We start from the raw sequence: 24,687 nt of genomic DNA on the forward strand, positions 1-24,687 counted from the left end.
ATTGATACAAAATTTTGTTGGTGTCTTATAATGAGTCAATTTATAAGGGTAGGTAACATAAATTTTAATTTAGTTATAATTAAGAAATAATTTTTATTTATTTCTTATTATAATTACTATCAAAATTTATATTATAATAGTAGGTATAAAATTTTATTGTACTCGTTTATCATTTAAATATAATATTATTTCAAATATGATTTTCATTAATTAATTAATCTTTTTTGAGATTTATCTTTTCATATATTTTGTTTGGACTTGTCATATTCGTAATGATTTAATAAATTTCTATTTTTTCTATATATATTTTTTAATTTTTTAACCATTAATTTATAAAATAATTTTGTTCGTGGATTTTAATCTACGTGACATTAAAATTTTAGATTTATCAAATCTAATTCGTTACTTTTATCTAGGTTGTGGTATAATTTTTTTATTCAAAAATAAAATACAATTCTTTTTTCTTGTATGTCAAAATAATTGTATTTCTTACGTGGCGCTCTGAATATTCTCCAAAAATACCTACTTTATTTATATACCTCCGTTACAAGTTACTCCATCCTTTTTTTTTTATTTGCATCACTTGGTGATGCGCGGAGTTTTAGGAGGATAATATAATATTGTGAGTGGGTGAATAATTTACTATAGTAAAAGTTAGATGGGAACCATGAAAGAGAAAGAGTGTGAGGAGTGTAAATATTTTTATTATATAAAGTGGGGACCATGAAAGAGTGAGAAATGATAAAATAATTTAGTGCAGTTTAAAGTAAGAGAGAGAAATGATAAAATATAGTATAAAGTTACCAAATAGGGAAGTGGTGCATTTAAAAAAACATACCCTTAAAAGGAAATTGATGCATTTAAAAAAAAGAAGGGAGTATGTGCAACAATTTGACATAAAGTAGAGAGGTAAAATGTCTAATCGTTGCACATAACCTATAACGGAAGTACTATATTAGATTATCTACTTTATTTATATATATTAGATTATTTAATTCATATAGTTATGGTGGGGTAGAGTAAAAGTAGAAAAGATAAAATTAATAACCACAAAATTAGAGGGCAACCAATGGGAGGGCATGGACATAAGTGGATATTGGAATTGGGCATAAATGAGGTGGAAGAGAGAGAAATTGATAAAAAAAAAAATGTAATGACCACCTTGTCCTTGGTCATCTAAAGTTTTTAAGTTTTTTTTTTGTAGCTTTTTGGATCAAAATCAGGATATCATCTTCATCCTCCACAGGTTCAGGAGTCTGAGGCAAAATTACCTACTTCACTATTATGGGAAGAGAAGATATGGCTCGTGGACAAGGGCAATGGGGCTGAAAGAACTATGGTGTGTACTGTGTAGTAAAATCACCTTTACTGTTTTTAACTGACTGTCCCTGTTTTAATTTTGACCTAGATTACCTGAAAAATTTAGGACATGGAAAACTTAAAACATTTTTGTCGATGGCTAAAACATAATAATAGGTTAACAATCAGTAAAATTACTTGGATATTTCACACAATTTCTACATTTCAAATTATTAACAGTTAACTGTGAATCCAATACTGCAAATCAAGATAAAGTGACATAACATATATGTGACCAAAGCAAAGATAATTCGGGAGACAATCAGATTTCTATCCTTGAGTCTAACTAAAGCAACTCAGACATACTAATTGGCCATACTTCAATGTAATCCCGGCAAAGTTGACACCATTATGGCATTATCCAGCGACCAATCTCACGAGAATAAAGGCTACATCTATTCAGAACATATTTCTGTCCAACATAAGTTCCACACTTCCACTAATCTAATACTACTCTCGGATTACATTGGCATAAAAGGGGCCATCTGCAGAATCAGCCACTCACGCGAATCAGGTGACTGAAATTACTTTGGATTCCTTAAGACAATGATTACTGAGTCTCCTCGAAGGAACATCTTGCTAATGAACCTGTCCTTGTTCACTGGCTGTGCCTTTTTCTTCCCTTTTCCAGTCTTCGGGGTCTGCAACATGCCAACAAGAAATTACATTAATGTCACAGCAAGTGAAAAGCCATGAGATAAATAACTTTGCTCCCTAACTTCAATAAATAAATTTGACAGTCCTGTAGTATTACTGGGTAAAACTGCATAAACAGTTATATGATATTATAATGTAGGGAGATAACATTCGCAGGTTCTGTTCTCAGGACTTAATACTAAGTGTTTTTTAATCATGGGGCAAAGGGGGAAGTGGAGTGTAGATAGTTAAGACAAACCTCAGTCCACATCTCCCTGACATTTTCAAGAACCATATTGCAGTGACGATCAAAAGCTCTCACACGTCCAAACAATTTTCTGTTGTTTCGGCAATTGATAAGGACCTGAAGTGGTAAATCAGAAGATTTAAATACCAACAGAGCATACTGTGATATGTAGGGATGTGAAAACATGCTCCTCTTATTAAGTAATATTTTGGAATATGAAAGCAAATAGAAAAGGGAGTGTATATCAATATATTGTGGAAATCATAATAATGACAAATTCAACTTAAAAGAGAAAATGTGAATAAAGTAGTTATCTAGTACCTGCGTGTTATTCTTGACACTCATCATAAGTACAGATAGTGGACCAGTATTAAACTCCTCTTCCTCATTCTTTCCCTAGCAAAAGTTATCAAACAATACATTCATTAGCTTGAGTGTAGAAGTAACATAATCAGGTAACACACTTAACAGAAGACGAATTAGACAGGCCATCTAAAGCATAGTCCGTGCAGAAGCCATTATAATAAAGTCCAATATATTCCAGGTGCACCTTATTATAACACCTTAGCACAGAAGAGTGAGCACATTATCTAAAACTACATGCAAAGCTTCTTCTAAGTCACAACAATATTGATACTGAGTCAACAAATTTACAGTTATATACATTTCATTTCCAACTTGAACCAACATTTATTTATCTACTCCGCGAATTCCTCTTGCAGTCCATCTAACATACAGTTTATATCCCCCTATTATTATTTTGGAAATTTTGTATTCCAAGAAGCTTTCAGGAGTTTATACAACGAAATTCCACTGTAGCGATGCATCTCAAAACAAACACACACACACACACACACACACACAACGTATTCCTTGAGCTATTAGGTAACACTCTCTTTACTGGAATGATATTAATCTTATCAACTCATAAGGCCTAAAAGTTTCTAATTTGACCTTAAAAGCCTTGAACAGTTAAGCTTATCATTATATGGAGTTATTGGACCTACATCTATCTTTTCATTTCATATTAGACCTGAAATCATATTATCTTATCAGCTTAGAATTTATTTCAAAACTAAATTAACCCAAAACGACCAAAACCACTTGCACAATTTGGAAAGAGAATGAAAAAAATAACCATGTTAGATTTTTTTTTTTTTGAAACAACCATGTTAGATAATTGAAAGAATAACATGGAACAATTAATTACTAGTCACAGAGCACTTAGGAATTAATATATGCAGAAGTATTTAGAACTTACTGGAACATCTTCCTCCATTGTTAGACTGAAAATGAAATTAAAAAAAAAAAGTATTAGTAAAACAGGATACATTAGGAAGTACTGCATAGATATAAACAATACGAAATACATAGTACACCTTGGCTCACAAGCTACGACAATACCAATTACCCTAACCATCATGTCACCTACACCATGTTACTCAGTCTATTACTACGTATACAAACACCTATGATGGAGACATGACAATATACAGGAAGCCTTCCGCAGATCACAGAAAACGCAACTGAAGACATAATCCACTGGTAACAAAGATTGATTTGATGAAGGATAGACCTTAACAAACACACTATACATTTTTGCACATACTATCTTTATTCGTCGTGTAACTAAAAGGACTCTAGCCTTATCTATAATAATTGTATAGCTTTATATTAGTTATATTCTATCACTTTAGAACATTATTCAAGTTCATTGCTCACAAATAGCGCGACTCGTCAATCTAATATCAGTGACAGCCTAGTGCTGATGACAACTTTTACCATCAACCTTACAACAAAACCCATTTGTGTCAATTGAGCTAGCACATAGAAACAGTTGTTATTTATGCAAATATAGAAGGAATTCTCATACAAAATACAATTTAGGCCTCAGTTAACAACAAATCAAAGAATTCAATCAAAGAATTTTATGAGGTTAATTAAGTTTAAGTGTCTAAATTTAAAAATTACAACCTGAAAAACTATTAGGCAATCAAACTTCGAGCAAAACAACTAGGAATACTAATCGAGCAAACTTTGCTCATTATACTTGAATTTAAACTTCGAGTTGTGACGCTTTACCTAAATTTGCCCTAAAGCTCAACTTGAATTCAAAATTTTATCATCTAATTCCTAACATTTAAGGATTGTGCAATACATTAGCAATCAAATTTGATTAAATTATCAAATAAAGCTCATAATTTTAGGGATATGTGATTCAATTAACAAATTTCTAGCAACACAATCGCTGGTTATAATCATACTCGTAGTATTTAGTTGAGTTTTTCGAACCCTAGACTTGAACATTAAATTAAACCCTAGATTAAGAAATTGATATGATAATTACTAAAAGAAACCAACAACTTACCTCGAACAAGTAATGTGTAATGGAGAACGTCAAGTGCGATGTCGAAGTGCGCTTCAATGGAGAACTGAGAGAAAGAGAGAGAAAACCCTAACCTGCCCAATATTATATGGGTCAGAATGTCAGATCCGTCCAATAAACAAATGGGCCGAGTCTTGATACGATTACAAATTGGACAAACTTTTAAATTAAACGGATATTCAGTAAGAACATCCGGTATAAAGTAACAATAAAATGTGCAAAAGTTACACTAAAACGCACAAAAGTTACCCTGACATATATAAAAGTTATTTATGCTTCATTGATAAATTTGACAAAAGTGACACTAAATTTGACAAAAATGACGCTAAATCTAACAAAAGTGTACCTGATGTTCAGTAAATTACTGAAAATCGGGTGTATACAAAAGTTTTCCATTATACTCCGGTGTCGTACACCTTTTTTTTTTTTTTTGAAAGAACGGTAGCGATGTCTTTTTATTAAGTAATATCGAGTTCCGCCAAAGTAATAAGGCTTTGGGTTTCCAAAAATAATACGACCTTTGACATATAACTTCCGTAAATGAAACATGACCTGTTAATAACCTGTTTAATAGGTTACATGTAATACGTGTCAAAGTGTCATTGGTTTTTTTTTTTTTTGGTTTACAATTTTCTTTTTTTAAAAAAAAATGAAAACTTAAAATGTTAAAAAAAAAATTAAAAAAAAAAAGAAAAAACCACTTACTCAGCCCCACCCGACCCTACCACCCCTCATACTCCACTGCCCAATCCCCCACTCCCCGCCGGCGTCAGGCTTCTCCCCAGCTTCTTTGTCACGTACCCATTCTCTTCCCCGTTCCCAGCCCCCTTACCAATCCCCGTCCCCGTCCCCGATTCCACCCCCACTTCCTACCCCGTCCCTAATTTCGTCCCCCTACCCTACCACATTCTAGATGCTAGCACTCCCCTCTCCTTCACGCGATCTTTATCTTTTCCGATAGGTTAAAGTTTCAATTAGGGGTGGCAATTCGGGTCAGTGGGTCGGGTTCGGGTCAGATTTCGGGACAATTTCGGGTTATGCTTAGAAACAATAAAAAATAATGTAAAACTTAATATTATTACGAAATATGAAATTTTTTGGTCAAATCGGGTCGAATTCGGGTTATTCGGGTTCGGATCGGGTCGGGTTCGGGTTTCTCTCATTAACTTCGGGTCGGGTTCGTTCGGGTTATCGGGTCGGGTCATGGATTGCTAGCCCTAGTTTCAATTGGATTTCGAGGTGGAGCAGTGGTTTCATGGCGGTAAGGAGGGAGGGTTGTGGTTTCGCGGCGATTCCAAAGGTAAGGGGTGGGATTTATGGGTTTGTTTCGAGTATGGGGGTGGGAGGGAAGGCAGTTTCGATAGAGGTGATCAACATTTGCACGGTCCGATCCGGCCCGAAAATAGGGCGGGTTTGGGCAAGCATAAAAATGCATTTTTAGTTAAAAAGCCCGAACCCGACCCAAAAAAGCCCGAAAAGCCCGTTTTGGCCCGACAAACCCGCTACTTTTTTATGGGTTTGGGCACGATAAATTGTGTTAAGACCCGACCCGACCCGATTTTTTATCACCTCTAGGTTCTGAGGGTGGGGAGAGGGGTTGTTTCGATGTGGCTGGTTGGGTTAAGGTGGTTTCCAAAGAGTTCGTGGTGGAGTTGGAGGTAAAGGGAAGGATTCATGGGGAGGGTGATGTTTGGCTTTTTGTTTTATTTTAAAAAAATTTAGTTATCGATAAAATTAAAAATCTTAACAAATTACAACAAGACATGTGTCGAATGTAACCTCCAATACAAGTTATCGATTTTTTGAAGATATGTGTCACAAGTCGTGTTATTTCGAGATAATTTAAAGGTTGTTTTATTTTTGAAAGACCGCTAAAAGTTCGTGTTACTCTTGGCAAATTTTCCTTTTGATAATTGTTTTTCATTTTAAGAAAATTTTGACATTTGCTACCAGCGAAAGAACCTTATTTGTTCATATTTGCTACCAGTTTAATTTTTATTTTATCTTACTACCACCCAAATCCCAAAGTTATGGTTATTACTACCACTTATTTAATAGAACTTGTTAATATTTTGTTAAGTGAGGCCCATTATTTCATTAAATAATAATTTAATTTATTTTGAATTTTTTTTTTAAAAAAATCTCAACCACCTCCCCCTCCTCGTCAGCCACCTTCCCCCTCCCCGTGCCGACGCCGAAACGCTCACCTAAAGTCGGCAAAGCCCACCTCGCTCCACCATTTCCCAAAGTCTACGCTGCCCGAAACCACCCTAAACGGGTGAAAACAAAACCCTAAAACCTGTTTAATGTGGTTTCGGGGAATAATAGGGTATTGGTGCCAGTTTTTGGGTGGGGTAAGGTCGATTCAGGTTAAGGGAAGGGAATTGGGTCGTTTCCGGTTGGGGGAAAGGGGTCATGTCTGATGGGGAGAAGGGGGAGTGGGTGGTGTCGAGGTGGGGTTTTAGTGTTTCATTTTTACTGTTTAGGGTGGTTTCGGGGCAATGTTGATTGGGGAAAGGGAGGGGTGGGGTCGTAGGCACCGGAGGATCGTTTGGGCGCCGACGTTGATGGGAAATGAAGGTTGGACGGTGGCAATAAGGGTGGTTGAAGATGGAGTGGTGGCTAGAAGGTGGCACTGAGGTGGCTGGACGGTGGTTAGGACCCACTAACAGAAATAGTAACAACATAAGGCAACATGTAGTGATATCTAAATTTTTGGGATTTGGGTGGAAGTAAGATAAAATAAAATTAAACTGGTAGGAATGTGAACCAAGGTTCTTTCGCTGGTAGCAAATGTCAAAATTTTCTTCATTTTATTATCAAATGAAGAACAAAAACTAACCCGGGTGTATATAACAAATTCTACCATGAAGTAGGCAGATTTGTTGTTTGCACCCCCACTTCCTTGTTAATGACATATCTTAGTTGTTTTTTCAGTTTTGAATTACCTATTATGTAGAGCATTCATTTTCATCATTATAAATGGTCATTTCTATATCATTAAATGTTCATTTTTTTGGAATAATTATTAAATGTAACTAATTTAATGTATATTTACACATATAGTGACCTGTGACATCACCCGAGCCAAAAACTAGTTTGTTTTTTTTTTCAAAACATGATTACACTTTTAAACTGTTAAATTCTATTTAGAGTATCTACGAATCATAAATATTATTTTACGACTTTTAATAATATATTCGATAAAAGTCGATCGTGGTCTTGACTACGTAGGCGGTAGGCCATAGGTAGAGTCATGAAGAATACGAAGTAAGTTATAGATTCATATTCCGTAGATGATTGACATGAGGGCATGGTGGCCGATAAAAGGGTTGATTAAGCATGTCGTAAAAGCCTAAAGTGACACAACCCACCACAACCTCGTATGGGCACGGAAGACATGTGAATGGGTCACGAGTCATACATGTATATTGTTTTCAAATTTTTGGCTCAAATTCTATAGGAGCACGACGGGCGAACTTGCTTAATTTTGACCACTTTACTGGGGAGGGGGTATTTGGTTGGTAAGATGGTCGATGACACATACGCTGATCATGAACTTTGTTTACGCAAAATCCAGATCACTAATATGACTTTTTAGTCCGCTCTAAACTTGACTCACTAAATCACAGGAAATGGAGGTATGGTAGGCCTAGTTGTGCAAATTAGTTTTGGTTTTGATTGTAAAAGTTATGATATTTTCTCTGGATTTGTGGTTTAGATCTTTATTACTGTAGATGTCGTATGACTATTATTTAATGATATTATTATTTTCCGTTAAAAAAAATTAACCTTTCTTGATTAATTTAAACAAATTTATAAATTTACTAGTTTTGTGCCCCGTGCGATGCCCGAGTTGTTTATTGAATTTTAAGATAAATTTATAATCTATGCTTTTTTCACGATTTGTCATCTAGTAGACATGTAATGATTAATAATAACGTTGGTAAAAATGTTCGATTAAGGTCCTGTTCTCTTCACCTTAAAAAATAATATTAAGTAAAAATAATTTTAGTTCAGTAAAAATAAATTCAGTTCAGTAAAATTAATTTCAGTTCAGTAAAAATAAGATCAGTTCAGTAAAAATAAGTTCAGTTCAGTAAAATTCAGTTTTCTTAAAGAAGAATTATAATAGAAAATCAGTTAAAATAATTTAAGTTCAGTAAAAATAATTAAGTTCAGTAAAAATAATTTCAGTTCAGTAAAATTAAGTTCAGTTCAGTAAAAAAAAATTCAGTTCAGTAAAAATAATTCCAGTTTAGCAAAATTAAGGTGAATCAAACAGGGCCTTAATATATTAAAAAAATAAAAAAAATAAAATTAGCAAAAAATAAACTAAATGTTCAAAACACGTTGGATTGACCTGAACTTAAAACTTTGGGCAATAGTTGAACATTTCTTGACTCATAACCTGAAGTGACTCAATCCGAGATGACTCAGTATATAATTTTAACCGATTAGTATATATTAAAAATAGATGTTTTACGCTTTGAACTACTTCCTTCGCTCCAAAAAAAATATTATGATATTAAAAATAAATTTATAAGATAATTTTTTGAATAATATTATACTCCCTCCGTTACGATTTACTCACAACAAAGGGATCAATTGCAGACTCCTAGGCAAAACTTTTAAGGGGAGAGATTAGAGTGGAGGGGTTTGTAATTAGGGGAAATAAAATGGGAGGGAAAAGAGGTGGTCCCAAAGAAGTTGGTGACCCATGTGACTTTTTTTTTCTTTTTCTCTCTCTTTCCTCCTTTCTTTCGTTGCTGACAGTTTTTGGGAGGCAATTTTTTTGCCTCCTTCTTTTTTCCCTCCAAACATTTCACCAAAATTTGAAATCAATTCAAACAACATTTAAATTTTTCCCACTTCACCCATTTTTCAAACCAAAAGGCCTTATAAAAAGACCAAACCTGTTTCATACATCACCATTGTTCAATATTCTAAGGGTGGGGGGGGGGGAGGGAAATCAACATCCATTGTTTAATTACAGACCATAATCAAAGGTGCCATTGTTTGCAAATTACACAAAAACCAACCTAAACTGAAATTAGGCCTAATTCCTAATTGCTGTGTTAGTTGCAGCATTAGCTTTGTACAGAATCAGGCTCCATTGAAAGCTCCCAAAAAAAAGCAAGACACCTCCACTTCATCACCTACCTCTTCATCTGAAAAAAAGGGACTCATGGAAGAGGAGTTTGATGAATTTTTTAACATCAATCAACTGCTTATGGAGAAGAACACAGATGAGCTGCATCAAACAAACATGCAAGAAGAAGCAAACAACACTACTTCACTGTCAGACTCAAGTGAGTCATCAAATCAGCAACAAACAGAATCAGCAGAGTCAGAGGACTCAGAGACAGAGGCAGAAACAAATGACCAACAACAGGGACCAAACCATGGTAGGCATAACAGAGAGTTAAACATCCATGAAAAGAGGAGTATAGTTGATGATATCATGCTGAATATGGAAGGGGACTCACTTCCTAGAGGAGTTCTTTCAGCATTGGCAAGAAAACATGGTGTTCACAGATCAACAACAATAAGGTGGTTCCAAGAAATTAAAAAACACATTCAACAGGGGGATGTTGTAGATGTCAGGAGCAAAAAATTAGGAACAACAGGGAAAAGGCCAAAAGAATACTCAGATGAATGGCTTATGTCTGTGCCTCTGTATAAGAGAACCATAAACAGAAGTTATGGTGCAGCTCTGAATGTAAATCATGTACTCATACACAGGTTAAAGAAAAAGGGAAGACTAAGGGATGTCACAACAACCAATCACCCAGCATTATCTGACAATCATAAAATAGCAAGGCTAAAATGGGTGCTGCAGCATATAGAACCTGTTCCAACAGAGGGAGACCCATCATTTAGTGGTTTGCAACATTACATCCATATTGATGAGAAGTGGTTCTATCTAAACCCAGAGACAAGGACCTTTTATCTAACACCTAATGAAGAGGTACCATACAGAGCACAACAATAAAAAAGGTTCAAGTTGAAGGCAATGTTTATGGGGATGATAGGGAAGCCACTGTATGTACAGGATGGGACTCTACTGCACTCAGGTAAGTATGGGCTTTTCCCTTTTGTCAAGAAACAAATGGCAAAGAAAAAGAGCAAGAACAGAGAGGCAGGGACTATGGAAACCAAAGCAATTCAAAGTGTCAACAGAGATGCTATTAGAGAGATGATTTTAAACAAAATCATTCCTACTATTCATGCTGAATGGCCACAACAACTAAGCAAGAACATTGTAATACAGTGGGACAATGCAAGGCCACATCAAGTGCCTAATGATGAAGAATTTGTGGCAGCAACAAAAGCTAATGGTTTCAACATTCAATTTGTTTTCCAGCCTGCCCAATTGCCTGATTTGAATGTGTTAGACCTTGGTTTATTTAAGGTGATACAATCTATCCAATATCAGTCCTTCCCTAAAAACTTGGATGAACTTATTGAGAAGGTGGCAGAGGCATTTGAGGTTTTTGATCCTACCTCAACAGATACACATGGATTACTCTCCAATCATGCATGATAAAAGTGCTTGAGAAGCAAGGAGGTAATAACTTTAACCCACCACACATGTCAAAGGCAAGACAGGCAAGGGAAGGGACTTTGGGAGACATACTAAAGGTAAGCAGGGAACTCATTTCTGACACTGTGAACTACCTCAACACCCTTTTTGTTCCTACTATAGGGCCTCAACCAGAGACAGAAGATATGGAAGTAGATGCTGATTAAGAATGATGCAGACATACAACTTTTTGAGGATGAAGATGCAAGAGACAATTTTTTGAAGATTGAAGACTGACAGCAAGATGCTTTGCAAGTTCATGGACTGCCACACATAACCATTAATAGTAAAACTTGTTTTTTGTTTGTTTTAATAATGGTTAGGTGTATTTTGTGAAGTAACTTAGGTAGTTTAGTTAGGCAGTCATGACATACAAGTGTATAGGGCTACTACATTTGTAAAGATCAAAACTTTTTGAGAAATGAAATGAAACCATTCAAAAGGCACCTCTAAAGTATGACAAAAATCCATCATATGGGTGTGTATTTCTACATATACCCCAAACTAACAAGGCACCTCAACAACAAGGTCATAATGAAATAGTTGGAGCATCCCTTATTAGGGGGTACAATCATGTGAGTCCCTTCATCATTTGGATGAACAAAGGACAATGAGGCACATCACAGGAGGGGGACTCAATTACTCATGCATACAAGCAACATCAGGGACTTAGTGCCTCATTCAAACATCAACCTAATGAGACTCAATCTGAAATGAGTCAGTGCATAAGCCACACACACATCAATGGGTTCCAATTCACCATAGGTTCAGTCACACACACATTATTACAATGGGACTCAAATTCAACTGTCTCAAACCACAAGCCAGACACACAACCTTTGAAAAACATGAGTATTCTCCAGAAGCAACACCACCAAAACCATGCTCATCATCCATACAGTACAACATCCCCATTCACTTATTAATCATCATATTCAATAGCAAATCAATGAACAACAACAATGAAACACAAACACAGACACACAACCTTTGAACAACATGAGTATTCTTCAGAAGCAACACCACCAAAATCATGCTCATCATCCATACAGTACAACATCCCCATCCACTTAATCATCATAATCAATAGCAAATCAATGAACAACAACAATGAAACACAAACACAGACCCACATACTCAGCCTACATCAGGGACTCAGATCAAACAACCAACAGATATTATAGCAACAGATCAAAGAATCAGGAAATCATAGCAAACAGGCAACAACATCACCAAATTAAACAGAAATTAAAGGAAATAGGGTTTAGTCATAGTTACGCTGCTGTTCAAAGATCTGGGGGGAAGTCATTAGGGTATTTATCCCTAATATACGCCAAGTACTCTGGATCCCAGTCGCTGTAGTCTTCCTTGAAGACAGATCTGGAGCGTTTCTGTCCCCTAGGAGAGGTAGCGTCGCCTTCTTCCCTTGCCGGACTCTCCTCCTTCTCCAGGTCACCTTTTTTTGGGGACTCCTTCTCCCCGAGTGGCTTTGGAACAGCAACAGCACCGGATTCAGGCAGATCTGGAACAATTATCACCTCAGCAACCACCTTTGTGGGTGGATCTACAACCACAGCATCATCCTCGTCTTTGCTGGAGTGATAATCAAGCTTTGCCCCAATTTTTCCACTCCTGTACCTCGCAAATATCGGAGTGCACCTTCGCACAACCCTCATCACTCCATCTCCACGTCTAGCAGCGTAAAGAGTGCTCACATCGTCCTTCTCATCAGATTTAAGGGACTTCAGTTCTCTTTTATTGGAACTCATTTTCCAGAAATTGAAGAGCAAATTTTCCTAGGGTTTCACAGTAGAAAGGGAAGAGAGAGAACAGAGAAGATAGAGGAGAGAGCGAATGTGCGTGAAAAATAGATCTAGGGTTTATGAACACAATCCGGAGAATTCTCCAGAAGAAGAAAAGACTCGGCTGCATCATCGAGGAGAATTGAATGAAGAACATTGAATTGGGTGGTTGGAATTAGAAAAGTTGTTGATGATTTAAGAAGAGGAGGAGTTAATTTTGGTGGGAATTGTTAGTGTAGATTAGAAATCAGTAAATTAGATTACAAAGTTAAGGAATGTGTTAAACACACACTTAAACATTCTTAAAAAAAAGGTAAGGGTAAATCTGTCTTTTTGCCCACAAAAACTTACTATATAAGGAATTTTTTTTTGTTGCGAGTAATGTGTAACACCCATAAATGGTATTTGTTGCGAGTAAATCGTAACGGAGGGAGTAATTCAATTTGTACATATAGGTATTTTATCGATAATAATCCAACGCCAAATGTTGCAGTCAGTCTCGTGACCGACTAAACCTTGGGTGAAGTTTATCCCATGTAGGAGACAAAACTTGAATTTCCTCTTTTTTATTTCGAAAACAAACTTGAGTTTTCTCCAAGCAGTGGGAAATCGTTCAAGTTTTTTGGTATCTACACTCGATTTCCAAGTTCCAACATCACCGACTCTTCTGTTCCCTCGAACTTGAAAAAGTGCCCGCTTTCATCCTCCTTTTATCCCCACTTTCCCAGATCTTCCACTACAGGTATATTTTCTTCTTGATTGATATCCTACTTCCATCAGAATTTACAGATTAATGCAATTTGATTAATGGGTAGTACTATTTGATGATTTTGTTCAATCTTTTATTATTCCCTTTTCTCTAATTGGAATTGGGTAGTACTATTTGATGATTTTGTTCAATTATTAATCCAATTACGCTCAATTATAGATTAAATTCTCAAAATTATTTATGGGTAGTGATTGTTTCCTGCATTTATGAAGGTGGTAATTTCATTGAGCTAGAATTGATAGCATAAATCATAGGTTAGTCAGTTAGTGTAATGGGGATTTCTTGGTTTTTGATTTTAGCCACATTTGCAATGATATATTGCAGATATGAGGGTGGTTTTATGTCAAGATGAATGTGCACTGTGAGAATGCATTCTTATAGGGTAAAATGGCAAGTATACACCAAAGAGGAGATGTTATTGTTAGTGTGGGTTCCAAGTCTAATGAAAAAGGTGATGGTGTCCCTCTTCGAGTTGCTCGTAGGCCTAGGAAGTTCGGTTCGATTAGTCGACAAAGGCTCTCGGTTTGGTTGTTGTTTATTGGAGCTGTGTTCTTCATGTACATGTCATTTTTCAGTGTTAAAGTGCACTTTCATGGTGAGGATTTGTGTTCCTGATCTATATCATGCATATGTATATTTTTTTAAATAAAGTCATTTAAGTATAAGAATTTATTAGCATCCGGCATGACATCGTAAATATGTATATACATGTTAATAGTTTAATTCCTTTGATTTGGTTGTTTGTACTTCTGAATTTGGCTTGATTTATGTATTTCTTAGCTTAGTATGGAAGAATAGTGGAAAGTGTGTGTGTGTGTGTGTGGGGGGGGGGGGGTTAAAGAGTTAAGTGTTTGTAAACTTTGGCTCGGAATGGAAATTAGATCATATATGAACTAGGTAGATAACAGTACTGTCATATTCTTCAGAAAAATGGATTCCAGTTTCTTATTTCGCTGTACACAAACACATCGAATTCTTTATTTTAAAACTTAAGGCATAAATGTTCTTCCTTACCCACCTACCCACCCAATTGTCCTAGCTCTTACCTTCTGTAGTTCTATAAGGTCTATCCGTCTTTCTTCCATTGGAATTTATAAGAATGTAAAAAATAGTGGAATCATAGATGGCATAAATTATCCAATCTGGTTTATAGTGAACCAAAAGGTAAGAATAGAGGGAGAAGACAAAACAAAAAAGAAATTATTGGGCGCTGGATTGCTGGAATGCTGGACTGGAGTGAAATATTTTGTTGTCAAGTCCTACTCATTTTTTTTTTTGGTTTGGTTCCGCAGTTCCACCTTTCCCCTTCTTGTTGGTCTGAATGAATTCTTTCTTTCTTTCCCTTTTTTTTTTCCTGATGAGTTCCACTTTTTGTCTGAACCGGTTTTGATTTGCCCCGTCCAATTTCGTGTTATATGGATCAATTAGGTTCTGGTTGTGAGTATTCAGCTGGCATATAGTAGATAAGTCAAAGGAATGCTCTCCTTGGAGTTTGTCAATAGTACCATATGAGGAGATGACCCGGGGAATGAATTGGATAAGAGCATTGTAATTATCTATCTGTTAGTGAGATGTCAATTTCTATATTATTTTTAAAAGACCAATGTACCATAAATTGAGGCATCCATGGTAGGAGGTAAACATTTTTTTTTTAATGATCTTAAAAGTAATAAAAATGATTTAAAGTCATTTAATGCTTTGATCTCCTTTGCATATTCATCTTTCTAACCTAATGGTGTTGAAGTCTTTTAATGCTAGCCATTAGTATGTGTGTGATCAATTTATATCCTTGCCGCTTGTTTCTTAATTGCAATTTGCTCAATCTATACCCTTGCTTCAAGCTTGATGGTTTATGGGCAGAATAAGAAATTCTAATGCATAGTTAGTTAGGATTTCCATTGTATTCTTGAGCACTTTGTAAATCATCTTAAAACTTATGTAGGTAACATTAAGATATCTTAATGATGGTATATGATTTGTAGGTGAGAAGGAATATGGCATGTCGTCTTTATTCAGTGTGCCAAAAAGAGGCCTTGAGGGTTATGTTACCCAATCGAGTTCTGCAACACGTAAGTGTTTTTATCTTTTGATTTGTTGTTAGAGGATGGAATAAGCATTCTTATGCATAGATGATTAATACATTAATTGTATTCTAAGAAGCAATTTGTATGTCCTTTGCAAGGTTTTGTAGTTTAAGTGCACTTTCATGGTGAGAATTTGTGTTTCTGGTCCATATAATGCGTCATTTTTAAGCATGAAGTCATCTAAGTATAAGAAGTTATTTATTTCCGGCACGACATAGTAGATATGTATATACATGTATATGTTTTTTAGACAGTTAAATCTTATATTTTTATGTTTGTAAGACAGTTCAATTCTTTTGATCTAGTTGATAGACAGTTCACTTCTTTTGATCTAGTTGTTTGTTCTTTTGAAGTTGGCTTGATTAATGTATTTCTAAGCTTAGTATGAATGCGGTCCACTTTTTTGCCTGAATCGGTTTGATTTACTTCTAATTTTGTATTTTATGGATCAATGAGGTTCTGGTTGTGAGTATTCAGCAGATATTTTGTAGATAAGAGTCAAAGAAATGCTCTTCTTGGAGGATGTCAATAGTTGTATATAAGGAGATGACAGGGGGAAAGAATCTGATAAGAGCATTGTAATTTGCAATCTGTTATTGAGATGCCAATTTCTATTTGATTTTTCGTTAACTAACATATCATAAATGGAGGTATCCATGGTAGGAAGTAAACATTTCTTTTATCAAGTGATCTTAAAGTTAATAATATGATGTGTAGTCATTAAATGCTCTGATTCCCTTTGCATATTCATCTCTCTAATCTAACGGTGTTGAAGCATTGAATGATTTGAATCTTTAAATGCTAGCCATTACGCCCATTAGTATTTCTGTGATCAACCAATATCCTTGCCACTTGTTTCTTTATTGCCCTTTGCTCAATCTATATCCTTGCTTTAATCTTGATGGCTTATGGGCAGAATAAGAAATTCTTATGCATAGGTAGTTAGGAATCTTCGGATTTCCGTTGTATTCTTGAGCACTTTGTAAGTCGTCTTTAAAGTTTTGTAGGTATGTTAAAAGATCATAATGATGGTATATAATTTGTAGGTGAGAAGGAAAATGGCACTTCGTCTTTATTCAGTGTGCCAAAAAGAGGCCTTGAGGGTTATATTAACCAAAGAACAAGTTCTCCAACAAGTAAGTGATTTTCTCTATTGATTAATTGCTAGAGGATGGAAAAAAATTCTTATGTATAGATAGTTAATTTATTTACCCAGGAAGCACTTTGTATGTCCTCTGGAAGGTTTTGTAGTTAATGTTATATAATCTTCATGAGGTATTTTATATGTAGGTAGGAAGGAAGATGTCATATCATCTGTCTTCAATGTGCCAAAAAGAGGCATTGAGAGCAATATACCTCCTAAAAGAAGATCTCCTAAGCGTAAGTTTATTTTGTGTTTCTTTATTGATTTGTTGTGTAAAGGTTCAAGACAGGCTCATTTATAAATGTTTAATTGAACAACTGAACATAGATTGAGCTAGATTTTGAGACTGATTAGTATGTCAGCCTAGCTTAAGCAAAGGGAGTACTTAACTAATATATCTTCATGGGCTCATTAATTGTCTTGTTTATTTATGTTGCTGAAAATGCTTTCGCTCATACTTTCCAGTGTCCCACCTTGTCACCATTAATTATATTGGTTTTCATGTTAGCAGTTAGCCCATGTGTTTGATTTTCTGGTCTTCCCTTTCTATTAGTCCTTTAAATTTTGCTTAGAAATTGAAATAGATTGACAGAGATGGCACTAAAACTGGATGGAAGTTGTACATTATATAAATTTGTATGATGGGATGGTTCATCCAGGGTAAGCATGTATGTCAGCCAGGATTTATGTGTGCTGTTGTCTTTTTTTTCAACTTTTTTTGTTGGGACTTGGGAGATGTAGTAATGCCCTTTTGGATGACTAACCTGGTTGAGCTGTACGTTAATTATTTCTTTTTTTATGTAACTCTATCTGTCTCCGGCTTAAGGTTTTTGAAAAATGTGTGGAGTATGTTGTCCCTCTAGGATGAGCGATGAATATGCTAAGATTTTCTAACGATTTGGTGTTTAAGAAGTCACTCTTTAAGGAGAAAATTTAGTCTTAACTTTTCACAATTTAACTCAAAATTTCAATATATGATTGACATATCTGCGTCAATTAATCCCAAATAAACGGTAAGCCTATGTTCTACGATGGGTAAAAAAAAGAGGGTTGTCCCATAGAGTTGTCAAGAACTTTGGACATCATATATAATGGATCAGATTATCTTTGCCTATTTCTCAATTTGCCTTTTCTCAATTTGCCAAAAACTTCCAGATTATCCTTGTGACATTGAATTGGCAAAGTCTGTTGAGTACATTCTGGAGCCCAAGGACTATCTAAACATCACACATTTTGAAGTGGACTATGTTGAAAAAGAAGAGGAATCTTTATTGGCGAGCCCGTACAAACTCAGATTTGCTGGTCATCAGACCCTGGAAGCACGGGAAAGGTCATTTATTGCGATAAATCAATCTCTGCACTGTGGTTTTGTAAAGGGGCCTAATGGTATGGGAAGTACTGGATTTGATTTGGATGAGAAGGACCAGAAGTTTATGAAGTCATGTGTTGTTGTTGTGTCATCTTGCATTTTTGGGAGTTCTGATTTTCTAAGACGACCAACAAGTAAATTGGTGAGTTATTAATTTCAGAATTTCTTGTGCTATCATATGTTATTTCCCTCCTGGCTGTATTTTGTTACTAGTGAGGCTCTTTCTTGTACTATTGGCTACTCCGTTTTTCTTTTCTTTTATAGTCAGGCTGTTCCCCCCCTACCTCCCCCTAAGGTTATGCATTTCCTCATTCGTATGTTACCAAGAATGAGGATATGTAAAGCCTTTGGGGACGGCAGGGGGAAGAAATGGAGGGCAATTAGGAAAGCCCACTTTGAGGAAAAATTCAATAAGGGAAAGTTGGGAAAGGAAAATAATATTAAATGGATCAAGCAGTTAAGCACTTTCAAAGGGTAAGGGAAGTCATAAATCTCATATTGTCCTTTTATGAAACCCTGGAAGTGAGTCATATCCCTTGAATTTTTATAGAAGTCAAGCATTTGGTTTGGAATTTCAGAACAACATAGTGATAAAGTTCCTATTATAGGAGAAGAAGCTGGATTAAGACGGACAAGTTTTGAATACTTTTTTTAGTCATTAATTGCAGTTAATTAGCTATAGCCTGTAGGCTAATTTAGAATTCTGGATTGCTTAGCCTGCATTTATATTGTAAACAGACTTCATAGGAGATTATAGATTTATAGGCACACTTATTATGTAGAAGTGTAGCAAAAGTGTTAGAATCCAACCCTCCTTTCAATGTTAGATGCTTTTTAGGACTTTTCTGTAAGAATTCTATGTTTTAGAGGAAATTATTATATTCAATCCATGGAAATTTTTTTAGTTCCAAAATAAAGCTCACTAGGAGGTGATGATTAATGAATGAGAATTACAAGTTCTTACCCCATGTTTCCTTATTTTAATACTTGTGGTGCGTTGTTAGCTCATAAATTATTGTGCTGCCATTCATTTTAAAGCATTCCAACTCAGTAAAGTATTGCAACTTGATTTTCTCGACACCTGCTTGTGTTGCTATGTGTACACTTTTCTGGATAGAGTTTGCAGTCTTGCACCCTTGCTGACAGATAGGCAAGAGTGTGCCACATGATCTGATGTCAAAACACTTGGACCGTGACAACCATGGTGATGTGTTAAGCTTCTTAGCTATGCATGCGTACTGGAGTAATAGAGGATATCTTCCATGTACTGTGGGTTTTTATTAGGCTCTCTTAAAAATAGTATGATTTGTTAAATTGATGCTGTAGAGGTAACATGTGGAAATATGTTTGTTACAGATCAGTGAATTTTCAAAGACACATGTCTGTTTTGTTATGTTCTTGGATGAGGAAACACTACAGAAACTGTTATCAGAAGGAAATGTTCCTGACGACAGAGGATTCATAGGTTTATGGAGAATAGTAGTAGTTAGAAATTTGCCATATGAAGACATGCGGAGAACTGGTAAGGTGCCAAAGCTCCTAGCACATCGTCTATTCCCATCTTCTAGGTAGGTTACCTCATTTCAGTTGTTAAATTGACTAGTTTATGTCATTTCATCATTAGAGTCTGGTAATAAATTTTTTTGGTGCTGTGTAGGTATTCTATTTGGCTTGATAGCAAGATGCGGCTTAATGCTGATCCTTTGTTGATCCTGGAGTACTTCCTATGGCGAACAAAATCAGAGTATGCCATCTCAAAACATTATGATCGCCAATGTGTTTGGGAGGAGGTGCTCCAAAATAAGCGTCTTAACAAGTATAATCACACTGCCATTGATGAGCAGTTTCAGTTTTACCAGTCTGATGGGCTAACCAAGTTTAATTCATCTGATCCACATATTCCTCTTCCAAGTTGTGGGTGCTAATATCTTTATTTAGTACATTAATGCTTTACTTCCTTTGTCCCTTAATATTTTCACATTTCCTTTTATCGGATGTAACAAAATAGACTTCATATTCCTATTTCAAGTAACTTTTTCCTATCCATACATCAATCCCATTTTTTTTTAATATTTTTTTTTATTTTTTTTTTATTTTTGTCTCTGTTGCAACAATTTCTTTCAACCCTTTTTTTCCTTTTTATTTTCGTATATATATATTTTTCTCTTAATCCACTACTGAATTCATTAAATTTAACAACTATCCTTACCATCTGTGCAGATGTGCCTGAAGGTTCTTTAATTATCAGAGCCCACACACCTATGTCAAATCTCTTCTCGTGCCTCTGGTTTAATGAAGTTGATCGTTTCACTTCCCGTGATCAACTTAGTTTTGCATATACCTTTTTGAAATTGAAGCAATCGAATCCTGATAAACCATTTTTTCTTAATATGTTCAAGGTCAGTTGTTATTATTAAATCAGGTAGCATTCTTTCAGCATGCTTGCATAATACTTTGTCACTCTACTGTGATGAAAAATTTTATGTTGATTTTCTTAGGCTGTAACTGAATGGAACGGAGTATGGAAGTTCATGATAAGTCTTCTTTGATGCCAGTCTGTCAATTTCTGTCTATCCACCTCTCCGCCTCTCTGGTCTTTCAGTTAGGCCTCATATATTCCATCATCAGCTGGAAGCTGTTAGCCTAACAGTGTTATCCTGTATTTCATCGCTGTATTGGTGGTTATGCCAAACTGCCAATTTTACTCTTGATAGTATCAACAATGAACTTTCTCTTTACTTGACATGATCTGCATCCCAAAATATTCTTGCTAATGTTGCTACTGCCTCCCTTTTGCTTGCCAGTGACTGTATTGTTACCTTTCTCTCCTAATCAGGAAACCTCATGATCAATGAACTTGATCAAAGCAATTATCCACTCTTGTGATGGTTTGACTCCAACAAATCTCTTAGTAATGAACTTTTCGGCAGTCCTTCCTCCTCTCTCTCTTCTTTCTCTTTGGTATTAGCTTGTTATATTTTCCCTAAATTGACTTATTAGTTATGGGATTGTATTTGCCAGCTTCATTTGGTTGTTTCTCACAACATCATATGAATAGATGACAGATTTCCGTAGTATTTTTTTGTAGTAATATGTTGTATCTTTCTTTTGGTGGTGATGCATTTTGATCCTGTTAAACAACTTTTATTGCAAGATTCTTTTTGACTTGTGCTGTTTAGTCTTACCAATCATGTGGATTTAAAAATGCAGAAGATTTCTAACCTTGTTTTTGTTTTTGGAATTTTTTTAAGGATTGTGAGCGTAGAGCATTGGTAAAATTATTTCGCCATAGGGAAGTTCCATCTCCTCCAAATCTGCCTTGATTGATGCTTGGTCATGCATTTTTTTTGTCATGGTATGTATATTTCAGAATATCATTCTTCATATTTTTGGTGTAATAAAAAAGAGAAATCGGAGGGGGGGGGGGGTGAGTCTGTAATGCCTTTCTTTGTATGACAAGACTAGCAAGTGTTATGTCCAGTCTTTGAAATTGTATATGAAATTAACTTGTAACTTGGGTTAGTGCATATATGACAAGACTAGCAAGTGTTATGTCCAGTCTTTGAAATTGTATATGAAATTAACTTGTAACTTGGGGTATCGAGAATCAAAACTGGTGTTTGACTATCATCCAGAAACAAGAAATATACCCCAATACCCCATTAGGCCCCTCTTGAAATGATTTTTTTTCTTCATAATTTTAGGCTGGCGAAGTGGCCAGCAATGTTACTGAATTTCTAATGTTTACCAACTTCATTTTTTTCTGGATTTTGCTCTTATTCATTGGATATTGAAACACTTCTTGCCTTTTCTCCTTTATGTTGCACTTCGCTCATTGACCTATGTGCAGTATAACACTAATTTCTGGAGAAAAAAATGTATATGTTTAGGTTACTTCATGATTATTTGTGATTCTGTTATGGTTAATGCAGAAAATTATATACGATAGATCTGAATCTTGTGGAGAACTAATGAATTATGCACACGTTGATCCTCCCAGGTTCGTTATATATGTGCTTTGTACTGTGTATTTTCATACTGATATTTCTCCAGTATATTTCATGATCTTTAATGGATGTTTTTCTTTTCTTTTTGATTTTTTTAGAAGCTATATCCTACAACACTTATTTTACGGATCTCTACTCAAGAAAAATCGATTTTGGGTGAGATTATTACCATGATGTTGGAGCTATTTGTTAATAGGTTATTATTAATGATTTTAGAGATTTTTTTTAATTTCATTTTTTACTCTTGTATCTATGTTAAATATGATACTTGATATAGACGAATCTGTAGTTTTAGTTATTCATTGTAATGGCTTATATACTGAAACCTAATTATATTTGAAAAGAATGAATAAAGTTTACAGTAATTGCACAAAAAAATGAATCTTGCTTGAGTTTGAAGAGAACATTGTTGAATTTTTGCCTCGAGGTTTCCTGGTATTTTCGTCCTATGGTGTGAATTAATCTTGCTCCTCAGCTTCAGGCATTTTCTGGTCTTGGTTCTTAGATTAGTATTTTTACTTTCATTGTCCATTCGTTCAAGCATTGCAATGGATCGAAAATCTCTTCTTCGATCCCTTGGAATCATGTTAACGTTTAAACTTGATCATTGATGTACATGTTTAAACTTGATCATTTGTAACTGTAGTGGGTTTAACCGTTCAATATTGATCATTGATGTTTAAATGTACTATCAATATTGAAGTGCTTGTTATCTTCTACTTGAATTTTTTTCAATGTTGATGATAGTTATAAATACTTCGTATTCTTCTACTCAAATATTTTTCATGTTCATCATAGACAATGTTGACAGCTATAAATACTTCGTATGCAACAGTGCAAGCACCAAAGCAGGGCTGCTGCATACACTATGCTGTAATACCTTCGGCGCCAATATATGATGTCCACAACTCGAGCAGTTATAAAGATAAGTAACTTACAGGTTACAACTAGCAAACTACAAAGGTTCATGTTACAGAAAACAAGTCTAGAACATGCGAAGTACAAGAGTAGTTAAAAATCATTGGAAATGGATGGACATGTGACATTTTTGAGGATGACTTGGGTTTTTGTCTATGAGACTAAGACTCCATTGGCGTGAGTTTTACTCTGGTCAATTGGTCATCCTAAAAGATAACCGCCAAAGTTTTTAGTGTCACAATTATTTTTTACTACTTTAAACAAACATTTTTGAACAAAAGTAGAAATTTGGTTCACATTTAAAGTGTTAAAAACATTTTCTTCAAAAAAAAAAATGTTAAAAACATTAGGAAACAACGAGGTTTAGAACACCATATATATATATATATATATATATATATATATATAAAATAAAAAATCGGATGTATAATAAAATATTGTATATTCACTTTAAAGTTACCTTAAAATGTTCAAAAGTTACCCTATAATAAATAAAAGTTACCTAGTATATATAAGTTATCATGATATAAATAAAAGTTATTTAACCTTTATGGATAAAAGTTACCCTTAATTTAACAAAAGTTACTTCGATGTATAGTAATATTATTGTACATCGGATGAATACAAAAGTTTTTGTGTAAATATATTTTTTTCTAAGGCAAAAGCTAATGAGCGCCTCGAGGGCGTTAGATAATAGAATTAAAGTGCAAATATTAGAGTAAAATTAACATTAATTACACCGAACGACGCGAAATTTTGTCATGAATTCCTAACTTAATACCATTTCAACCAATATAATTTATCCTTATCTAACGCCTCGGGGCGCTCGTTAGCAAGATTGTTTTTCTAAAAAATGTAAAACATAACGGGAAATTAGGTACGTCTTCTCTCAAGACAGTGAAATTTGGAAATAATATAAATCTTTTCGAACCTAAAAACGACAATCAAGTTTGGAAACTTAATTTTGTCTTTACAATGCGTGTATTAGTTGCGAAACATCATAGCACTTTCGTTGGTTCCCAAACTCATGCGTTATTCTGTTACTTTGTGTGCAATAAGTTTGCAATAATTAACAAACGTAGACTCCTTTGCTTCAACTTACCACAGCACAAAAGCGACGGAAACCTTTATATAGAAAGACCCAAACATTTTCGTCCCTTTCATTTGCATAATGTTGTTTTTGGAAAATTCCTAGGAACCCAGCATTTTAATTTTTTAATGTAGTAAAAGCAATGGACCTGAATTTTGGGCATGGAGAAGGATCCAAGTAGAAATTTTGAGCGTATACCTGTAAATGCGTAATTAGATCATGAACACGAGTGCATGATGATAATACTACCTCCGTTACATATTATTTGCAACGATTAGACATTTTTTCTC

General features: G+C 35.0%; 3 protein-coding genes across 3 annotated transcripts; 2 read left to right on the forward strand and 1 right to left on the reverse strand.

The window, feature by feature from the left end:
- Positions 1 to 1,522: 1,522 nt before the first annotated feature.
- LOC110727909 (small nuclear ribonucleoprotein Sm D2-like) lies at positions 1,523 to 4,742 on the reverse strand. Its single transcript, XM_021907502.1, has 5 exons — positions 4,611 to 4,742; positions 3,504 to 3,528; positions 2,564 to 2,638; positions 2,255 to 2,359; positions 1,523 to 2,000 (listed from the first exon to the last, which is right to left on the reverse strand). Exons 2-5 carry the CDS (start codon positions 3,519 to 3,521, stop codon positions 1,884 to 1,886), a joined length of 315 nt encoding a protein of 104 aa, XP_021763194.1. The 5' UTR covers positions 3,522 to 3,528; positions 4,611 to 4,742; the 3' UTR covers positions 1,523 to 1,883.
- A 5,074-nt stretch (positions 4,743 to 9,816) lies between these two features.
- On the forward strand, positions 9,817 to 11,175 carry LOC110727635. Its single transcript, XM_021907212.1, has 2 exons — positions 9,817 to 10,599; positions 10,684 to 11,175. Exons 1-2 carry the CDS (start codon positions 9,817 to 9,819, stop codon positions 11,173 to 11,175), a joined length of 1,275 nt encoding a protein of 424 aa, XP_021762904.1.
- A 2,242-nt stretch (positions 11,176 to 13,417) lies between these two features.
- Positions 13,418 to 22,790, forward strand: LOC110727910. Its single transcript, XM_021907503.1, has 12 exons — positions 13,418 to 13,758; positions 14,110 to 14,380; positions 15,768 to 15,854; positions 16,916 to 17,005; positions 17,160 to 17,249; positions 18,169 to 18,524; positions 19,739 to 19,950; positions 20,040 to 20,296; positions 20,603 to 20,781; positions 21,634 to 21,737; positions 22,315 to 22,382; positions 22,488 to 22,790. Exons 2-10 carry the CDS (start codon positions 14,173 to 14,175, stop codon positions 21,703 to 21,705), a joined length of 1,551 nt encoding a protein of 516 aa, XP_021763195.1. The 5' UTR covers positions 13,418 to 13,758; positions 14,110 to 14,172; the 3' UTR covers positions 21,706 to 21,737; positions 22,315 to 22,382; positions 22,488 to 22,790.
- The last annotated feature ends 1,897 nt before the right edge of the window (positions 22,791 to 24,687 follow it).

This window comes from Chenopodium quinoa, unplaced genomic scaffold, assembly GCF_001683475.1.
Source record: "Chenopodium quinoa cultivar QQ74 unplaced genomic scaffold, ASM168347v1, whole genome shotgun sequence".
NCBI classification, from domain to species: domain Eukaryota; kingdom Viridiplantae; phylum Streptophyta; class Magnoliopsida; order Caryophyllales; family Amaranthaceae; genus Chenopodium; species Chenopodium quinoa.

What these genes read in the sequence shown, in the direction of transcription:
- LOC110727909 (XM_021907502.1), bottom strand. An exon ending in GTGTCAAGAATAACACGCAG is followed by an intron (nt 2,360 to 2,563) that starts GTACTAGATAAC and finishes TTACCACTTCAG; the next exon opens with GTCCTTATCAATTGCCGAAA. An exon ending in TCAGGGAGATGTGGACTGAG is followed by an intron (nt 2,001 to 2,254) that starts GTTTGTCTTAAC and finishes GGCATGTTGCAG; the next exon opens with ACCCCGAAGACTGGAAAAGG.
- LOC110727635 (XM_021907212.1), top strand. Translation starts at nt 9,817, where the DNA reads ATGGAAGAGGAGTTTGATGAATTTTTTAACATCAATCAACTGCTTATG. An exon ending in ATCTAACACCTAATGAAGAG is followed by an intron (nt 10,600 to 10,683) that starts GTACCATACAGA and finishes CTGTATGTACAG; the next exon opens with GATGGGACTCTACTGCACTC.
- LOC110727910 (XM_021907503.1), top strand. Translation starts at nt 14,173, where the DNA reads ATGGCAAGTATACACCAAAGAGGAGATGTTATTGTTAGTGTGGGTTCC. An exon ending in AAGAACAAGTTCTCCAACAA is followed by an intron (nt 17,006 to 17,159) that starts GTAAGTGATTTT and finishes TTTTATATGTAG; the next exon opens with GTAGGAAGGAAGATGTCATA. An exon ending in ACATATTCCTCTTCCAAGTT is followed by an intron (nt 20,297 to 20,602) that starts GTGGGTGCTAAT and finishes CCATCTGTGCAG; the next exon opens with ATGTGCCTGAAGGTTCTTTA.